The 17,285-nt window shown below is 36.8% G+C and overlaps 2 protein-coding genes across 12 annotated transcripts in view; both read right to left on the reverse strand.

Moving 5' to 3' along the window:
- Positions 1 to 769: 769 nt before the first annotated feature.
- On the reverse strand, positions 770 to 12,891 carry LOC117996654 (intraflagellar transport protein 81 homolog). Its single transcript, XM_034984779.2, has 11 exons — positions 11,917 to 12,891; positions 10,826 to 11,031; positions 9,415 to 9,602; positions 8,054 to 8,175; positions 7,518 to 7,649; positions 6,705 to 6,836; positions 5,295 to 5,495; positions 3,005 to 3,124; positions 2,467 to 2,640; positions 1,995 to 2,381; positions 770 to 1,350 (listed from the first exon to the last, which is right to left on the reverse strand). The coding sequence occupies exons 1-11, from the start codon at positions 12,061 to 12,063 to the stop codon at positions 1,186 to 1,188; spliced, it is 1,974 nt and encodes a 657-aa protein (XP_034840670.1). The 5' UTR covers positions 12,064 to 12,891; the 3' UTR covers positions 770 to 1,185.
- Positions 12,892 to 12,986: 95 nt separating this feature from the next.
- milt (trafficking kinesin-binding protein milt) overlaps positions 12,987 to 17,285 on the reverse strand; it is a 44,332-nt gene continuing 40,033 nt past the window's right edge. For all 11 annotated transcript variants that reach the window (XM_034984776.2, XM_034984774.2, XM_034984773.2 and 8 more), the window contains one exon: positions 12,987 to 16,940. In XM_034984776.2, the coding sequence (XP_034840667.1) occupies positions 16,217 to 16,940 (724 nt within the window). In that variant the 3' untranslated portion in view covers positions 12,987 to 16,216. The remainder of the gene's footprint in view (positions 16,941 to 17,285) is intronic.

Genomic DNA, 17,285 nt, shown 5'->3' on the forward strand with positions numbered 1-17,285 from the left:
TTAAGTAGACTTTATACGTTGACATAAGAATTTTTACACATTTATTACCTGTTATCTCCCAAAGCCACCATGATCAAAACAAACGTCTAAACAAACTTTTCTTCCAGTGTTAGGGAGAATACGCAGAGTAGCAGCTTTTATAAAATAACGAAGGTCTGGCACGAGCTGGCTCTCTCTCTGCTAGTGAAAAGACATCTGTCAACATATTCAACGCAAGAACCATTTGACACAGTCTCAATTTTAATTCCCGGTATACTCGGTGGGGTGCTTCGAATTGGCACAAAAAATAACTGTTATTTTATATGGCATACCTCTTCCAACGTTTTTTTAAATGTCAATTTCATACTTCTACTTAAAGTAGATACAGGCTCTGAAGCATTCAAATATTTGCTGTATTATTTATAAAACATGTCGCACAGAATACCTACTTATCTATACAATATACCTATGATGTTACCCCAATATTTGGCATGTATAATTTTTTTATAAAAAGTTCAAAGGTAGCAGGAAACAGCACGAAACTAATCTGCATTGCAAATTCATTGTCACTCACACCACGCGAGAGTGTTTCCCAGGTACGGAAATAAAATTGCCTCGCCTGATTTCTAAGGAAAATGTTGAAGTTATTCGGTTATTGATATTATTATACCTTTACGTACAAGTTTATATACCTTTTTGCTTCTTCTTCTCATCTTATACAAATTACAATAGGTGTAGCTGGATAAAGGTATAATTTGTTTGAAGTTGGGGAAAAAATGAAATTCCCAAATAGGTATGTAAATCAATTTTTATTACTTTTTTACCAATATAGCAATATATAATAAGTAATGACATCTACAGCGAAAAATCACACTAATATTATAAAGGCGAAAGTTTATATGTGTGCGTGTCTGTGTGTGTTAGTGTGTGTGTGTGTGAAAGTTTGTTACTTACTCTTTCACGAAAAAACTAGCAAAAATTTGGAATGGAGATAAATTATAACCTAGATTAACAAAATAGGCTACTTTTATCCCGGAAAACCTCTAAACTAAATTGACAGGTCTAAATGTAAAGCTATCCTTTTCCGCAGGAAACATTATGACAGACCTGTCATTTAAGTTTATAAAATATGCACAACAAAATTATTCGCATGATACTAAACCGCAAGTAATATTCCGTGTATAATAAACGAAAGAACCTTATTATTTAAGTAAGGGTCAACATTTGCGTTTGTTGCGTGATGTGCATTCGGCCCTGCCGCGCAGGCTCCTCGTGCGCCTTCAGCTTGCAACGCAACAACTGCAACGTGTTCTGCCAAAGCCGCGTCTGTTCTTCTACCGCTCCTTGCCGAGAACTTATTGTCCGCTGCTCCTGAAATATATAACATAAAAAATGCCAGTCAGTGGAGACCACCGACAGAAGTGAAAACATAATACTATGAAAATAATACGTAGGTTTTACCGACTTCCTATTAGAATACTTGAAACTTCCAATAAAAGTTGAATATTGATAGGTTGCGGAACAAGTTATAAAAAATAATAAAATTAGCATGTTGGTGACGCGACCTTAAAGTTTTTATTCATCCAAAATCTCCTAATACGACTAAAAAAGTTTTCACTTCAAAAACAAGACACCAAACTTTACTAGATACAGGCAGATTTTTCAACTGTTTCATATAAAACCTTACGCCAGATTACCTAAACAAAGCCTCTCAATACCTACGTAGAAATTGAGTTTAACATTATTTGGCGATTGGTATGTGCATTTCAAGCTTGAAACTCTAAAGCATAATTTGCCTTACTTATACCCGCCTTACTCAAGCTTAACTAAGCGTAAAGTTTGTGCTGAGAGTATGTTAGGCAAAACATTTGCCGAGATGGCACAACTTGAAGCTTGAACTTACGACATTTCGGATTTCAGTGCAATCACTTTATCCATTGAAATAAATTACTTATATTGAGACCTATACAATTCATACAATACGAAAAAGTTGTTCATAAAAACGAAATAAATACCTCTTCCAAATTCTTTACAATCTCCTCCACATCCGCGACCCTTTTCTTCAGCGCTTCCATTTTTGACGGCTTCCTCGGCGATTGCATAGAGTTTTTCATCTCGAACATAACAACTTCTTGCAAACTTTCCGCCTTTGTAATTTTTTGCCTCAAGTTTTTCCACTCGTCCTCCTTATTATTCAACTGGTCGGTCAATTCTTTGACGCGATTTTTCAGTGGCTCCATCTGTGAACATATATTAATGGAGGTCGCTTCGTAGACTCTCTTCTTTTGTTCATATTGTTGTTGTACTTCTTGGAACTCTTTTTTAATAGGTTTCACTTTATCTGCCAAAGGTTGTATTTCTTGGCGGACTTGAGATAGCTTTTGAGCAGTTTGTGCCACAAGCTAAAAAATAACATGAAAAACGTATGACTTTTCCTGAAATGAACTTTTTACGTACCCTAGTTATAGTTTATGTACTTATTCTTACCTGAGATAAATCATGCAATGATTTTTTAGCAATTTCCGCAGTTTTGTCTTGGCCTGTTTCTAAAATATTCACGTCATCAATTTTCATTTTCTTATGATTAACAAGAGCCATTTCTATGGTAGGATCATTTGTGTTTAAAATGTGTAATGTTCTTGTTAGTATACCAGCTTCTACCTAAAATGTTAGATAGATAAAATACAAAAATCTTACCTACAAATACTACAAAGCGGAAAGATGTGTTTGTTTGTAATCGATAAACTCTGAAACTACTGAAACGATTTTTATAAATATTTTACTATTAGAAAGCCACTTTACCCAGAAGACCTACCATAGGTCACAATTTTCTTCTAGTTTTTCAATAAATATTAAGTCGATATAAGGTATATTGGAACGCAGCCTAATGTTATATCCCTGCTCTATTTTGAAATTTTACAATGAACTCGGATGAAAATGGTCAGTAAAGATTTGTTAAAAGTTTATTCTCTACTTATGCCTGATTTCAAAAACTATTTATTTATTTGATGTGGAAGGAGCCTACCTTAAACATTGAAAGGTTAGCTCTTTGCCTTTTGTAAAGAGTACTCTTAGTTCGTAGGGTGTTGACGTACTTTTTCAACTCTTCTCCTCTGAGAACGATGTCACCAAGAAGTTGTTTCACCTAAAATATATTATTCGCTACTATAAACGAGCAATTCTTGTACCTATATAAACAGTCAAAACTCTTCTCAGGTCAAAAATACTTTTAACTGAAAAAAAACCGTCTAAAGTACTTTTGACTCTAGAACTTAAAATTAGTAGGGTAAGGTAAGAGGTAAGTTTAAAAATTACAATTTTAAACATAAAACGGAAGCAAATAAATACATATATTTACTCGTACAGTAGGTATTAAATTAAAAGTGAAAAAATCTAGATATATGGGCACTACCTAAGTATAGTTGTCTCAATACTACCTAATCCGTTCAAAGATTGGACTCAACGTCATCCTAGAGGAAATCACAAAGAAATTATCTGAGCCAAATCTCTCGACGCTTCGACATAATGACCGATTACTTGAAATGGGAAAAATATCTTGTCTGATCCAAGACGACGGATCCGATTAATTATTTGAGATGCCATTTTTATAATAAAACTAAGTCACAGTATGAATAATTGTGAGAATTTCAGAGTTCTAAAGTAGGTACTTTTTAATAATAATTACCTACTTTAAAAACCTTTGTACCCACTTAAGTCTTGGCAAAACCATTTCGATCATAACATTTTAGGAGATCATAGTTTAGACATATAGCCTCAATAGCTCAACCGGTAAAGGAGTGGACTGAAAACCGAAAGGTCGCGACGGTTCAAACTCCGCCCGTTGCACTATTGTCGTACCTACTCCTAGCACAAGCCTGACGCTTAGTTGGAGAGGAAAGGGAAATATTAGTCATTTAACATGGCTAATATTCTTTTTAAAAAATAAAATATATAAAAAAGTTTGTATGAGTAAGATAAAGAATGAAGAAGGATAAAAATTTAGTTAGAATTCAGAAAAAACGAATCCCTAGATACTTACAGACAAGTAGAATTAATACAATACCCCAATACCTTACCATCCGAATAGAGCCCCTATTGACACGTCGATATCATAATAATAAATATCTTATGAATTCAAGAAATATAAAAATATAATAATAATTATCATATTTTTCATTCTCTATTCTACTAATAGAGAAAATTCTTATAAAAAAAGATTCAAAAATACTTAAAGATCCCATTTTAAAAACAACCAAAGTGCAGTTCTTACTTCTCTCCTTCTTTTATCGTCTTGAGAACTATCAATCAAGGGTCAAGACAATAACACGCTAATGGTGCTGCCGAGTAGAAGCGAACTTCACTTCAAACTGTGTCAAGTTTCAATTCAAGAGCATACTAAAACCGAACATGCATATTGCATATAACTAATTGTACATAACTTGACCTAACTGGAAATAATACTGCACGATATAGCAAATCGTATGATAAGCGTAAAGCGGAAGTAAGCTGTGATAGCCTAGTGGTGGTGACATCCGCCTTCTAATTGGAGATCGGGGGTTCGATCCCGGGCACGCACCTCTTACTTTTCGGAGTTATGCGCGTTCTAAGTAATTAAATATCATCTGCTTTACCTAACAGTGAAGGAAAACATCTTCAGGAAACCTGCATGCCTGAGAGTTCTCCATGATGTTCTCAAAGGTGTGTGAAATCTGCCAATCCGCATTTGGCTAGCGTGGTAGACTATGGCCAAAACCCTTCTCACTCTGAGAGGAGACCCGTGCTCTGTAGTGAGCTGGCGATGGGTTGATCATGATGATGGTGATAATAAGCGTCGTCGTCGGATTTGATATCTGCGAGCAATATATTAACCTTTGATTAAATACGACAGCTGAATTTTCTTTAAACTAAGAGCATTAATAATAAGATCATCCAGATAATAATATTATACTTAAATTTGGAAGTGTCTGTCTGCTACCTTTTCACGGCCCATCTGTTTAATTGAGTTTAGACGATTTTGGCGAAATTTGGCACAGAGATAGGTTGGGCTGGGACATAGATTACTTTTTGACCCAGCAATTCAAAGAGATCCCACGGGAGTTAAATAAAAAACATAAATCCACGTGGACGAATTCGCGGGCATCAACTATTTGGTACATAGATGGCTTGCATCCGGGATACAGATATCCTACCTACCAGAAAACGTAGCCTATAAGGCTACGTTTGATTTCAGAAAGTTAAAGATTTCTAAGAGGATTCTTAAAAACCTAAACCCATGCGGACGAAGTTTTATCATCTAGTTTATTAAAATTTTAAACCTGGGAACGTAGATCGGCCAGTGTAGCCTCATGATCCTTCAAAGTAGCGGTCAGCTCATGGACGCGGGCCGCGCTGGCCTCCTTGTTGCGTCGTATGACAGTGGCTTGCTGACGAAACGGGGCCAGCTTGTCCTCCTGCGGGTCTGAAGCTGCTAGTCGACGCTGCACAAGCTGTTCTATTTCCCTGTTGATAGCTGCTATCTAGGATTGAATTATTGATTGTGATTAGTGTGCAAACAGGGTAGGTACCGCTTTGTCATATCAAATCAACAAGAGATAGCGCTTAATTATTGTACCTATCTAATGACGGAGAACAGAAATGTGAAATAACACTAAGTACCTACTCAATTATTTTAATTTCTGATTATTGAATGTTATATTTGTAACATTTTAACGCGGGGCTTGTGGTGGATTGTATGCAAACTGTAATAAGGTTATTCCGATATATTTAAGGGAGATAACGCTGTAGTACGGTTCGACTTATTTTAAAACGAAAGTTAAGAAATTGAAGAGCCTATATGTAGCACTCGTGTGGTATTTTCCTCAAGGCAATTTTTTGGCATTTTAATTTTTTACGGTCAATTTAATTGTTCTCTTGGTCGGTAACTAAACTAGGTCAGATATCTAGTAAAAAAGCGCATTTGCCCCAAGCAAATGTTCAACAAAGCAATAAACTTTTATGAATATAGTTCCGGTCTTCGCATTTCATTACGTATCTAATTTTGGACGACATTATTATTTCCATTAGGTTTAATGATAGCGAAGGAGATTATTAATAAATAATCTCTGGCTGTATGAACGAATGAACGAACTTCTACTAATATCTACACGCTGGACTTGCTATTGCCAACCCGTTTATGAAGCACTGATAGCAGCAGAGAGCGTCATGTCGTACTCGGAACTAAAATATGTTGGTGATGAGGATGAGACATATTTTGTCAACACGAAGACCATTTGACAAAAACAGTCAATATAAATACGCTAGGTGTACTTGTAGGTATATACTATGTCCATTTCACTCTTCACTATATCAAAGTCAAACGCAAATACTTTATATTAAAAAAATATTAAGTTGTTTCCAGAGACTATTTATTACAAAGTGGCTGCCATTTTCTTTTTTAGGGTTCCGTATCTCAGATGCGTTTCAGCATAATTTATAAGCAGAAAGACAAAAAAATATTAATATTTTATCGGCTGTTAATTTTCTTTAAATATATATATTGGAATTTATCGATATAAATTTTGCCGCGCAGCCCTATTGTCGTAGTTCTACTCATAGCTGACATTGAACGAGCCAATAAGAAGCGCCGTTGTCACCGCACCCCCCAACTCAAAGCTGTGACTTACGTTTCAAGAGAAAATTATTTCATGAATTCTCAATTGATTTACTCCTCGGTGGTTGTTACTTACCTTATCTTGAACTGTAATAACATCAGACCGAGTCGGATGCTGTTCTGTAGCTATGTTTTGCATAATATTCAACTCTTTCTGTAGGCTGGCACTTTCTTGCGGTAGTTTTTCTTTCATTAGATAACTGTTCAACTGAAACACAGTTTAGTTAGAATAGTTTGCAACAGGTCGAGATAGCAATCGGAGTATGAGGTGGGGAGGGGGGACCCCGCACACCCGCACGTCACTCGTGCTAGCCCACAACGGATTAACGCGGGGGCTGTGTGGGGCATCCCCACCCCGAATGCTATCTCAAACTGTCGCATACTATACTTAGCGTAGTCTTACTTAACTTGAAACTTTATGGCATCTTGCCATATGGAGATTAGGATGGATAATAAATAATATTGATAACACTTCAAAAGAAAAATGAATATACACCTTTAGGCAGGCGCAGTCCACCTTAGGCTGCATCATCTCCTACTGTTTGGTGTGATTGCAGTCAAGCGCAAACCTCTAGCGGCTAGAGTCTAGCCTGTATAACTATATAATTATAATCATCACCATCTCACTAAATTAGCAAAATATACAAATTCTGGGTGATCTTCTTGACTTCTTATTACAGAGGATCTCAAGCTAGCAAGAGAGCCTACGTGACGCCTACGGACCGCCTACGACGACGACGCGCCGCGGCTAAAATCAAATTAACACCACAAACCCTTTAGAATGTTCAATAACAAGTAGCAAGTGGAGTTTCGGAAAGCTATAAGTTCCAGAATTAAACATTTCAATTAAGTATTTATACAAAATAGTTAAGCCAAAGAACATACTTACCTGAATTTCCTCTTGTAAATGTTTAATAACATCTGAAACGGTCTTGGGCGTGGCGCTTTGGCCGTGAATAACATTCAAATAACGTTTCAGTTGCTCTGAGGCGGTTTTCAGTTGTGACTGTTGCATATTGTACTGTGAAAAAAGCATTTTAAATAATATACCTTTATATTTTTTAAAGAATATTAGGAACGTGTGGCCTAGCAGAGAAACGTGTGGTCTATTGTGACAAGTGACAACATCAATCGATTGCAATTGTTAAGCAACGTCGACCCAAATCGGTAACTGAATGGGTGACCGACTAGCATTTTCATTCCTGGCTTGGTTTATTTTTATTTTTATTTGAGATAAGAAAGCTTGTGTATTGTCAGCACACTATCGATAAAATACTTATACGAGAATTCAAATCAACCACCCACTTTATCGTAGACGGAGCACTAGTAAAGTGAGTAAAAGTAAGCACTTATCCATACAATCTACAGTCTACATAAAAAGAAATAGTATACTTAGTAGGTATTTATTTTATTGTTAAGACATACTTGACTCTCCAGTTCCTTTTCTCGTTCCTGTTGCATTCGCACAAGTTTGCTTAAATTCAATAAATCTTCCTTATCTCTAACGTCAACCAAATGGATTTGGACATTTTCCAATCTCTTTATCACTGCGGATGAGATATTTGTTTAATGTTTAAACAATAGATATTATAATAACTTATACAATTTGGACACAGAATATTTTTTATTAAGTTTGTAACTTTGTAGTAAGTACCACGAGTATAAGTGATAAAAACAAAACATTCTAGATTCGAACGATATTTCTGTCCAATGCCGATCTGCTCTCTTCTATTCTAGTCAGACATTGACTATTGAGGATGATATCAATAATAACGTAGATGTACTGCCTAGTGCCTATTACAATCTTCGATTATGATAGGATTATGTAGGGCATTATCTCGCACTTTCTGGACGAACGCACGGCCTCACCAGGCACCAGGGCTTCTGAAGCGCGAGCGGAGCGTGCCGGTAAATATATATTTTTTTTACAAAAAAAAAAAAAAACCCGTTTTTGTATATATTTTTTGGTGCCGGTGCCAATTAGCTTATTAGCAGCGCGAATCGTCTATAAGTACCTACTCCATATTGTTTTATGAGACTCAACAATGGCGCCTCATTGGCACCGACCCTAAAAAATATTATTATTGAAGTCGGTTTTTTTCACATTTTTTTAATGTATTAAAATAGGCTATGTCTGGTTAAAAATCTACTGTCTACACTGATCACGAGCAATTTACTCTTATCCGTTGAGAAGTTCCATTATCTATCTTCAAAGATACTTCACTTATGGGACCACCTTGGAAGTATCCCTTTCAAACAAAAAAGAATTTTAAAAATCAGTCCAGGCGTCTTCGATTAATCGGAGAACATACCTATATAAAATAAAATAAAAATTTCGATGAATTGAGAACCTCCTTTTTTGAAGTCGGTTAAAAATAGAAATTGATAAGGTCATAAACATAAATATTTGAAAATGTATGGCAGGCGGGGGCTTTTCTTAGCCTCTACCTACTTAGGACTTGCCACCGCCTTTCATACATTTTCTAATATTTATGTTAATGACCTTATCAATTTGCCAGTTGCTATTTATTAGCAGTCTGGTTTTAGTTTTTTAATTACGTATTTTTTCAATTTTGGATCACTGAACCATTGAAGTCAGTACCAACCTATAGTACGCGACAGGTCGAGATCGCAATTGGGGTGGGGACGCCCCGCACGCCGCACAGCCCCGCGCTAACCCGCTGCGGGATAGTGCGGATGACGTGTGGGTGAGTCTTCCCGCCTCGTAGCCCGATTGCTATCTCAACCTGTCGCGTCCTATACTTAAGCAACTAAGTAATAGTTACCGATATCCCTCTCTACGGCCATCTCCTTGATATCATTAATGATTTCTGAAGCATTTTCCTTCTGCAACATTCTTGTCCTTTTATGGACATCTTTGAATTCATTTATTAAATTTTGGTATAAATCTAACAAATCTTGGATTGTGTTATTTCTGACCACGTCGGCTGGAATATCTGGGATTTTCAGATACCTAAAATAATATTAATAGAGTAAATTTAGTGGGTATATATCCTTTCACAGAGATTCTACATCTACCTATAAGTATAAAATATACTTAGATTACAATAATATCTCTAGATCTTAAAATTTTGATACCTACTGAACCAGTGGTAGGTGGATACTTTATTTATGACTGTTCAAATTTCAAAAGCGTTCATATCGTAAAAGCACTTTAAAAATTACGTATTTTTTAGTAAAAAAACTTTATTTTCTATACTTAGGTAGGTAGTTCATACTTCATAACACTGCCCGTTAGTTTATTTTAATTTTTTTAATAATGAATTTTCTCTTTGAAAGCTTCAGTAACAGATGGAAATTAAATGCCTGTGTCAGGTCACTTTCTAATACTTATTAAACAAAAGAAGCTTAGTAATTGAAAATACAAATTTCATTTTCAGGGCGAAAATATATTTCATGACCCATAGGTAATTTATGCTTAATAATAATTGTAGACAAAGAGTTGGTAAACCATTTTAATCGAGCCGCTGACAAAACGAACGTCGGGTTGGTGAGGCTGAATAAAGGGGACGACTACCTAAGCGAATCATCTGGTGAGCCAAAAGATGCGCCCATGTAGAAAATGACAGTCTTACCACATTTGATCCAATTACTAGATTTGTTTAAGAAAATGAACCTAATAATAAAGTTGATCAAATCTCGTTCAAAACTACCGATAAAAGAATAAAAGAATCTTTCAAATACGTGCAGAGATTTTGGAGATCACTTTCCACACACAAATTTATAAAATTCGCACTTTCTTTATATTAAGACGTAAGTATACTTGCATAATAATTTATTTTTCACCTGCTCTTTAATATATAAGGTAATTATATAAACCTACTTACAAACGTAATGCGCAGCGGTCGTTCTCCAGCGATAAAAAGGGCAAACTTCGAGGGAAACCCGCTACAAAAGTTTTTGACATGTACAGCTATTGTATTAAGAGTTCCTAATTGATATTAATGAGGGCGAAAATAAAAGCTTCACGATAAATTCAAGCTTATGGGCACGTGCCTATAAAATAAGTTTTGGTACATAGTTAGGAAATTAAAAGCTACGAAGTAGATACCTGCGCACATTAACCCTTTTAAACGCTAGTCCTCTTGCATCGGTAGGATGGTAAATAGCCACGCCGTTGTCCCATTTAACCAGGTCAGAGACCCTAATTACAATTCAGGAGCCTTTGACACTTACTTGGCGAGATACGCGGTATTTTTAACTTGTTCTTTATTTGACAATAGCCAGTGTAATACATGATGTATGGTCCTGGAATCTCCCGCGAGCAGCTGTGACCTAAAGAGTGTCGGTTCGACACCAGGCAGGGGGCGGTACTTTACGCTGCCCAGCATTTCTAGCAGTCGCAGCGTAACTGTTTCAGGATCATCTTCTTGAATATTTAGCTGTTAAGGTAAAGGATTTTATGCAGAATAAGGTTGATCTCAAGTAAGGTAAGGTGCTTTTGTTACATTAGATTCTGTTTAGGTATGTAAATAATACCGTTGTAGCGGTCACCACAATTGTAAGCAGATGGCGCTTCTCACTCATACGAAGAAATCAATCAACAATTATTATTGATGACGCCGACGCTGCCACAAACTGAAAAATCAAGATCGTAATGCCTACTACCAAAGGCATATTATGTATTTTAATATTAAAATAAGACTTAGTAGGTATAATATTTTATTAGCACCGCCTTACTCCTTAGGTACCTACCTAGTTATTTTTTAATAGGTACATGCAATGAGCAGGCTGCTCACCTAATGGCAAGTGATTAGATCCGTACTGCCGAATAGGTAGGTAGGTACACTGCCCTGAGGAACAGCAACACCAGAACTCTGCCAATGCGTTACTGGCGCGCGTTTAAATAACTTGTTTCGCACTCCTGTCTAGTCTATTGTACCTAGGTAGGTACTTATTTATAATTTTTATGATAGTGTTTTTACCTACACTTCAAGGAATTCTCTATAATAATTTTTAATAATAAAAAAGCAATATATTATGTGATTTCTCGTTCAAAGAGCTGCTTGAAATATTATGGTCCTTTGAAAGTAGTTTCGATAACAGCAAAGTGTCGCTACTAGATGGTATTAACACTGCGAACATAGTAGGTACATAAATTATCTCAAATTTCGGCACTGGCAGCAAAGCGAACCATGACGTGCCATGACGGTTCAAGGCGTCCAGGCGCGATTCCCAGGAAGACTGCCGGTCCGTAATCTAAGAACAAACATATTACCTAGCAAGTAATACGGTACGAGTACTCGTAGGTTCTTATTTCAGCTTACCTTTTCGCCGGCGTTGAAATTGACGAGCAAGTCTACAAGCACTTGCAAAAGTTGTTTTTCATCTAAAGAGTCGAATTTTATCAAGTCGTAGTTCCTACCCAAGGTTGTATTCAATTCCTTAACTATAAACTTAATTTGCTCGGTCATCTTGATCTTAATGGGTTAGAAAAATAATTGTACTTTCTTAAATAGGTGTAATAATTCCAAAGCAGTTAAAAAACTATTGACAAAATTTACAATAAAAATCGATGTGACGAACACTGGTGGTGACACGCGGGCACAGCACGCGGGTCACAAAAGTATTTGAGTTGTGTGTGTGGCTATGAACGTTGCTATAGTAACCAGCAAAGTATATAGATAATAGAGGGACATAAATCCTTAATGCAACATATTACATATAGATTGTGTGTCATGTGCCAGGGTGAACTGTAGCATAGCCATAGCTGTTTGCCTCAACGACAGATCTATAGTACGCGACAGGTCGAGATGGCAATCGGCGTATGAGGCGGGGAGACACCCCGTACGTCACTGGCGCTGTCCCGCACCGGATTAGGGCGGGGGCTATGCGGGGCGTCCCCACCCCGATTGCCATCTCGACCCGTCGCGTACAATAGTAGGTAGGTACTCCTAGAAATAATATAAAATCAACCGTTAGAGTAGTCCTAACTCCTACTATAACATGCTTAGTCCTACTAGTTGTAAAGGAAAGTTCAAGACACATTGTATCAGTCGTAGTCGAAGCGAAGCGACACGACAGAGTTATCTTAAATGCCAACACCTTTATCTCAGACGTACAAGCAATATATTAATGAATACAAAGCGACAGAGATAAAAATCATATTTGAGTCTGTTTTAAGCACTGTAACCTGTAAATGCATGCATAATTTGCATTGCACAGAATTTTAAATAACCTAAATCGGGCATCAGCTAGTCATGAAATAAATAAATCACTTTTACCAATTTGCTCGCCGTAAACTATGACTATAAAAATATTTTGATAAAATTTTATGGAGATCTAAATCAGAAATGACAAAGGTATTTCTTGTGTACAGTAAAAATAAAAGTCAAAATTCATGAAATAAATTATATTTCTATTATTATAATACAATAATTATTATCCACAATATTGTTGTTATCGTCAAATCTCAACAAGTTACCCTCATACGGTTTACAGTTTGTGCTAACTCACTGTATTAAGTAAACCCCAGCAACTATAACACGATCGTTATCAAGATGAATCGCCTCACAGCCTTCCTGACTACCATCAACAAATCATGTAATTGATTTACTACGATCCTTTGATTAAAGCATAAACTGAATTCAATAATAGCCTTTTAACCTACTTGATACTGCTAAACTACTAAAAACTAAATTCGTGCGATTAATTTAACCACACAAGGGAACCTCACTGGCATAGTTGCTACCTAGCACCGACAGGGTTGGAGAAGTACACACAAAGTATTAGTAAATCCAGTCAAAATATTGTTTGAAACTTTTGTTATTTAACTAGCACATTTTATTCAATAACAAAAGTTGCCATCCTAACCAGTATGATAAAATTTTATCTTGTAAACATTAGTTACGATTGAGATTTTTTAATTAAAAAAAAAAATTGTTCAATATTCTAGTCTAGCAAGACATTTGATATTAAAATGCACTAGGAAAATGACATGAAACTAATTTAACAAAATTCCTATGTTCATTTTAACAGGATCTAAGTGTGTGATATTACAAGTGAGTATTAAGTTAATAATCAGGACTAAAAAACTAGAAAAACCTAGTCAAAATTACTTATTAGTTAACATGATATTATAAATATTCATTGATTGTGATTATAAAGATAATAATCACTTCTCCTCCCCGTTTTAAACTTACGTGATAAATAAATAATAAAGCTATCAAAAGTAAAATTAATGAACAAAAGTTCTTCGGTCGAATGCCATGCTGATGACTCAAGTAAGGCTCAAGGCATACTGACGCAAGGTTAAAGCGCAGCAAGGTGTCTCTACCAAAATGTTCCAAAGTATACTGAAAATTATCTTTGCTAGCAAAGTAAATAAGTCAAACGAACATCGACGCGCGTATTCGCGTGGTTTTTTTTTCTATATTAATATGAACATTACGCAATAGATTTAATAAGAGTTTTACTTTAATTTACTTTAAAACATTTTTCAAAAGATGATTCGCTTTGACTCCGACCCAATGCGCCTTAAGCCTAATTAATAATTTCAATCTAAACCTTGACAAACTTCTAAACTATGGCATGCACCACTTTTACATTTAGACCCTGAGTTAGTAATTAAGTTAACAGAATTGTTCTTTATTAAAATATTATAATAACAAATACTTTGTTTGCACCTTATAAGAATCAAAATATAAAATTGAATTACACTTTAATATTATATAGTTGAAAATTGTAATGTTCCTTACAAATGTTACTAATTTTTATATAAACATAAATAATTTGTACTCTTCTAAATTATTAATGGAAAATTCAATTAGTTAGGTATTTACAATAGTTTTATGAAACTTATTAATATCTAAGTACCGACCATGAAAAAATAAAAAATAAATATATCAAAGTATAAATTGATTAGGACTTTCATCGAAATATGAAAACAACCAGAACATATTATTAATTGTTTATCGGATTAATTAATGAAAAAAGGAAGTAAAGATGTTTAATTTTTCATTAAGTCTACCGTTCAATTGCGGCAGTGCTTTTGACGTTAAATAAAAACAACTCAAAATCGTATACAAAAATCTAAGCATAAAGCCAAGCTAACACACTATCAAAGGGCAAAAATTGTACGATATGTAACTAAGATGTCAGTCTCAAAATAATAAGATTGATGCCCGCGCTGGAAAGTAATTGCGTTTGATATGCATTGCGTTTATTTTAAACTCATAATTATTGTGAATCTTGTTTTTATTTAGTGTCAAAAGGATATCGCTGTATATAATGCGTACAAAATGAGATCTCACTCGCCATTTTAACTTTATTATGTCAACTGTCATGTCAAAAGTTTTGGGGACCTGAGATAAAGGTTTTGCAAACTTACTTCAGGGTCCCTGGCACAATTTTTAAAAAGACCTATTGTAGGAACAAATAAATCAAAAAAAAAAGTACGATTTTAGTCCTTTATTTTAAAGGTGGTTCCATACTTTTGACACTCAGAATAAATAACTGTAAAAGTAGCCTCATTGTGACTCTTACTGTTAAAGCGAGATAGTTAAATGCATTTAAGCTCTTATTAGAACGTGACAAAATGATTATTTTGGTCCTAATCACTGTGGCCACTTTTTTTTGTTTGTCAAGATGTACTTGTACGTGAGATCTTGACAAACAACATGAAGTGAGTTTATGTAGACTCAAGTATTTTAAAGAAATAATTGATTTGTTTTGTTGTTTTTTTCCCTTTGAAGTTATTGTGCAATGGTGGGTTACAGTATACTAGGTTACAATAGCCGAACCGAACGTAAAATAGAAGGAATAACATTTCACAAGTAAGTATTCTCTGCTTGAGCGAGAGGGAATGAGGGGCCCAAGCTAGTTGCATATCTGTAAGTGTATATCTGTGTTTTGACATGACAGTTGACATAGAGTTAAAATGGCAAGTGCGTTCTCATCTTGTACGGACTATATCTTATTTACTTAAATTGGCCGTTCGGTTCTCTTGATAATCTTGACCCGCGCGTCAATATGCACGCATTCGATTAATACTAATTTGTTCAAAAGGAATGTGTTAAGATTTGAAAATGCTACAACGGCGACGGTATACAAGTCTTTCTATAGATCAATTCAGATTCATAGTCATCCACATAAATGCAAAAGCAATTCAAAAAAAAATACAAATTACTACAAAACAAATAATGTCAAAAAAACAATGGACTCACAGACAAATGTTTCATAACATAAAATAATACCAATCACGTCGATGATAATCGAATTATGCCTACATCACCGATAGGTCTACCGGTTTTTCGCTTAAAAAATCGTCTACATCTAAATCACAAGTAAAAAAATCAATAAGGCTGTGCCCCATTAAGGCGAATGGTAACAGTGACTACTCTTGATTATTTTAAAAATAAAACTGCAGTTTGAGCACAAAATAAACTAAGTATCTTTATCATTATTTATTACACAAGGTTGCACGCAGCAGTTGCTGTAACTATTCGCCTTAATTCAGAACGATCGCTTAGCGTGACGCGGCTCAAAACGCACTCTGCGGTTTTCTAATCGAGCGGCGTCCGAGCGATCTACGGAAGCACCTCTGATGAGTCGGAGAGGCTCGCACTCTCACAGTAAGCCACCTTTGCGGCCGAATAGAAAGGTGCTGAGCGTGCCGAGCGGTGAGGATTGTGCCGGTGTACTGCTCGTTGGCGTCGAGCCCACGGTGCCCAAGTCCGTGCGAGGCCGCGGCGCTCGCACCCTGCCTCTTCGACCAGGACCACCCAGGGCAGCAGCGTCCAATGCGCCTTCACCGGGATGCGCTGGAACTCCTAATGGAGCGTCCGTCGTCTCGCATCGCTCCGTCGGCGCCGCGGCGGGAGATCGAAGGGTTCGCTTCAAACAAGTCAACTGCTCCATCGGACTTCGATGAAGCAGCCCCATGTAGAGAGATCCCGGTGTTTGCAGCGCCAGCGGCGATGGGGAGCCGTCGGAAGCTGGAGATATGAGGTACCGCCGGCGGAGGATGGAGGTGCCGCTCGCGATGAGCGCGTGGAGCGAGGGGGGTGCGTCGCCGGGGCGCGGCGTGGGCGGGGGCGAGGAGTCAGGCGAGCCGAGTAGTGGGCTGTTGGCGGGCGTCGCTGTGGGCGTGAAGTGCGGGCGCGAAGGCGGCTGGCACAGCGAGTCGCGGCGCGAGTGGACGGGCGACACGGCGGCGGAGGAGCGGCGTGACGTGAGGCGCGAGCTCCACGCACTGCCCAGCACGGAGCTGGAGAGGCTGCTCATACCGCTGCTGCAGACGCTGCTCACGCTGCTACCTACGAGGCTGCCATCGTTTGGATGTAAAACCGTGCTGTTGCGAAAGGAAACAAAACAAGCGTAAAGCAATGTTTCGATACGTAACTTAATTATACATCTATGCATTACAAATTAAAATTTAAACCTTTAATTTAACTGAAACGTCGTCGCTCGCTCTAGGTTGAGCTAAGAATGAAAACAGAATATTACATTGCTAAAAGATTAGAATAACGTTGGATAGAAGCAGGCGTTAAATTGCGGAAGTCAAGGAACAACAAGCTTAAGTCGTTATATAATCCGCCAAAACATGTTCTGGTGGATTACCACCAGTGTTTTGCAGGTAGCAAATTAAGCTTGTTAACGGCTTGAATAACGGCAAGGACGTTTCAATGTTTGTATA

Source organism: Maniola hyperantus, chromosome 3 (genome assembly GCF_902806685.2).
Source record: "Maniola hyperantus chromosome 3, iAphHyp1.2, whole genome shotgun sequence".
In the NCBI taxonomy this organism is placed as follows: domain Eukaryota; kingdom Metazoa; phylum Arthropoda; class Insecta; order Lepidoptera; family Nymphalidae; genus Maniola; species Maniola hyperantus.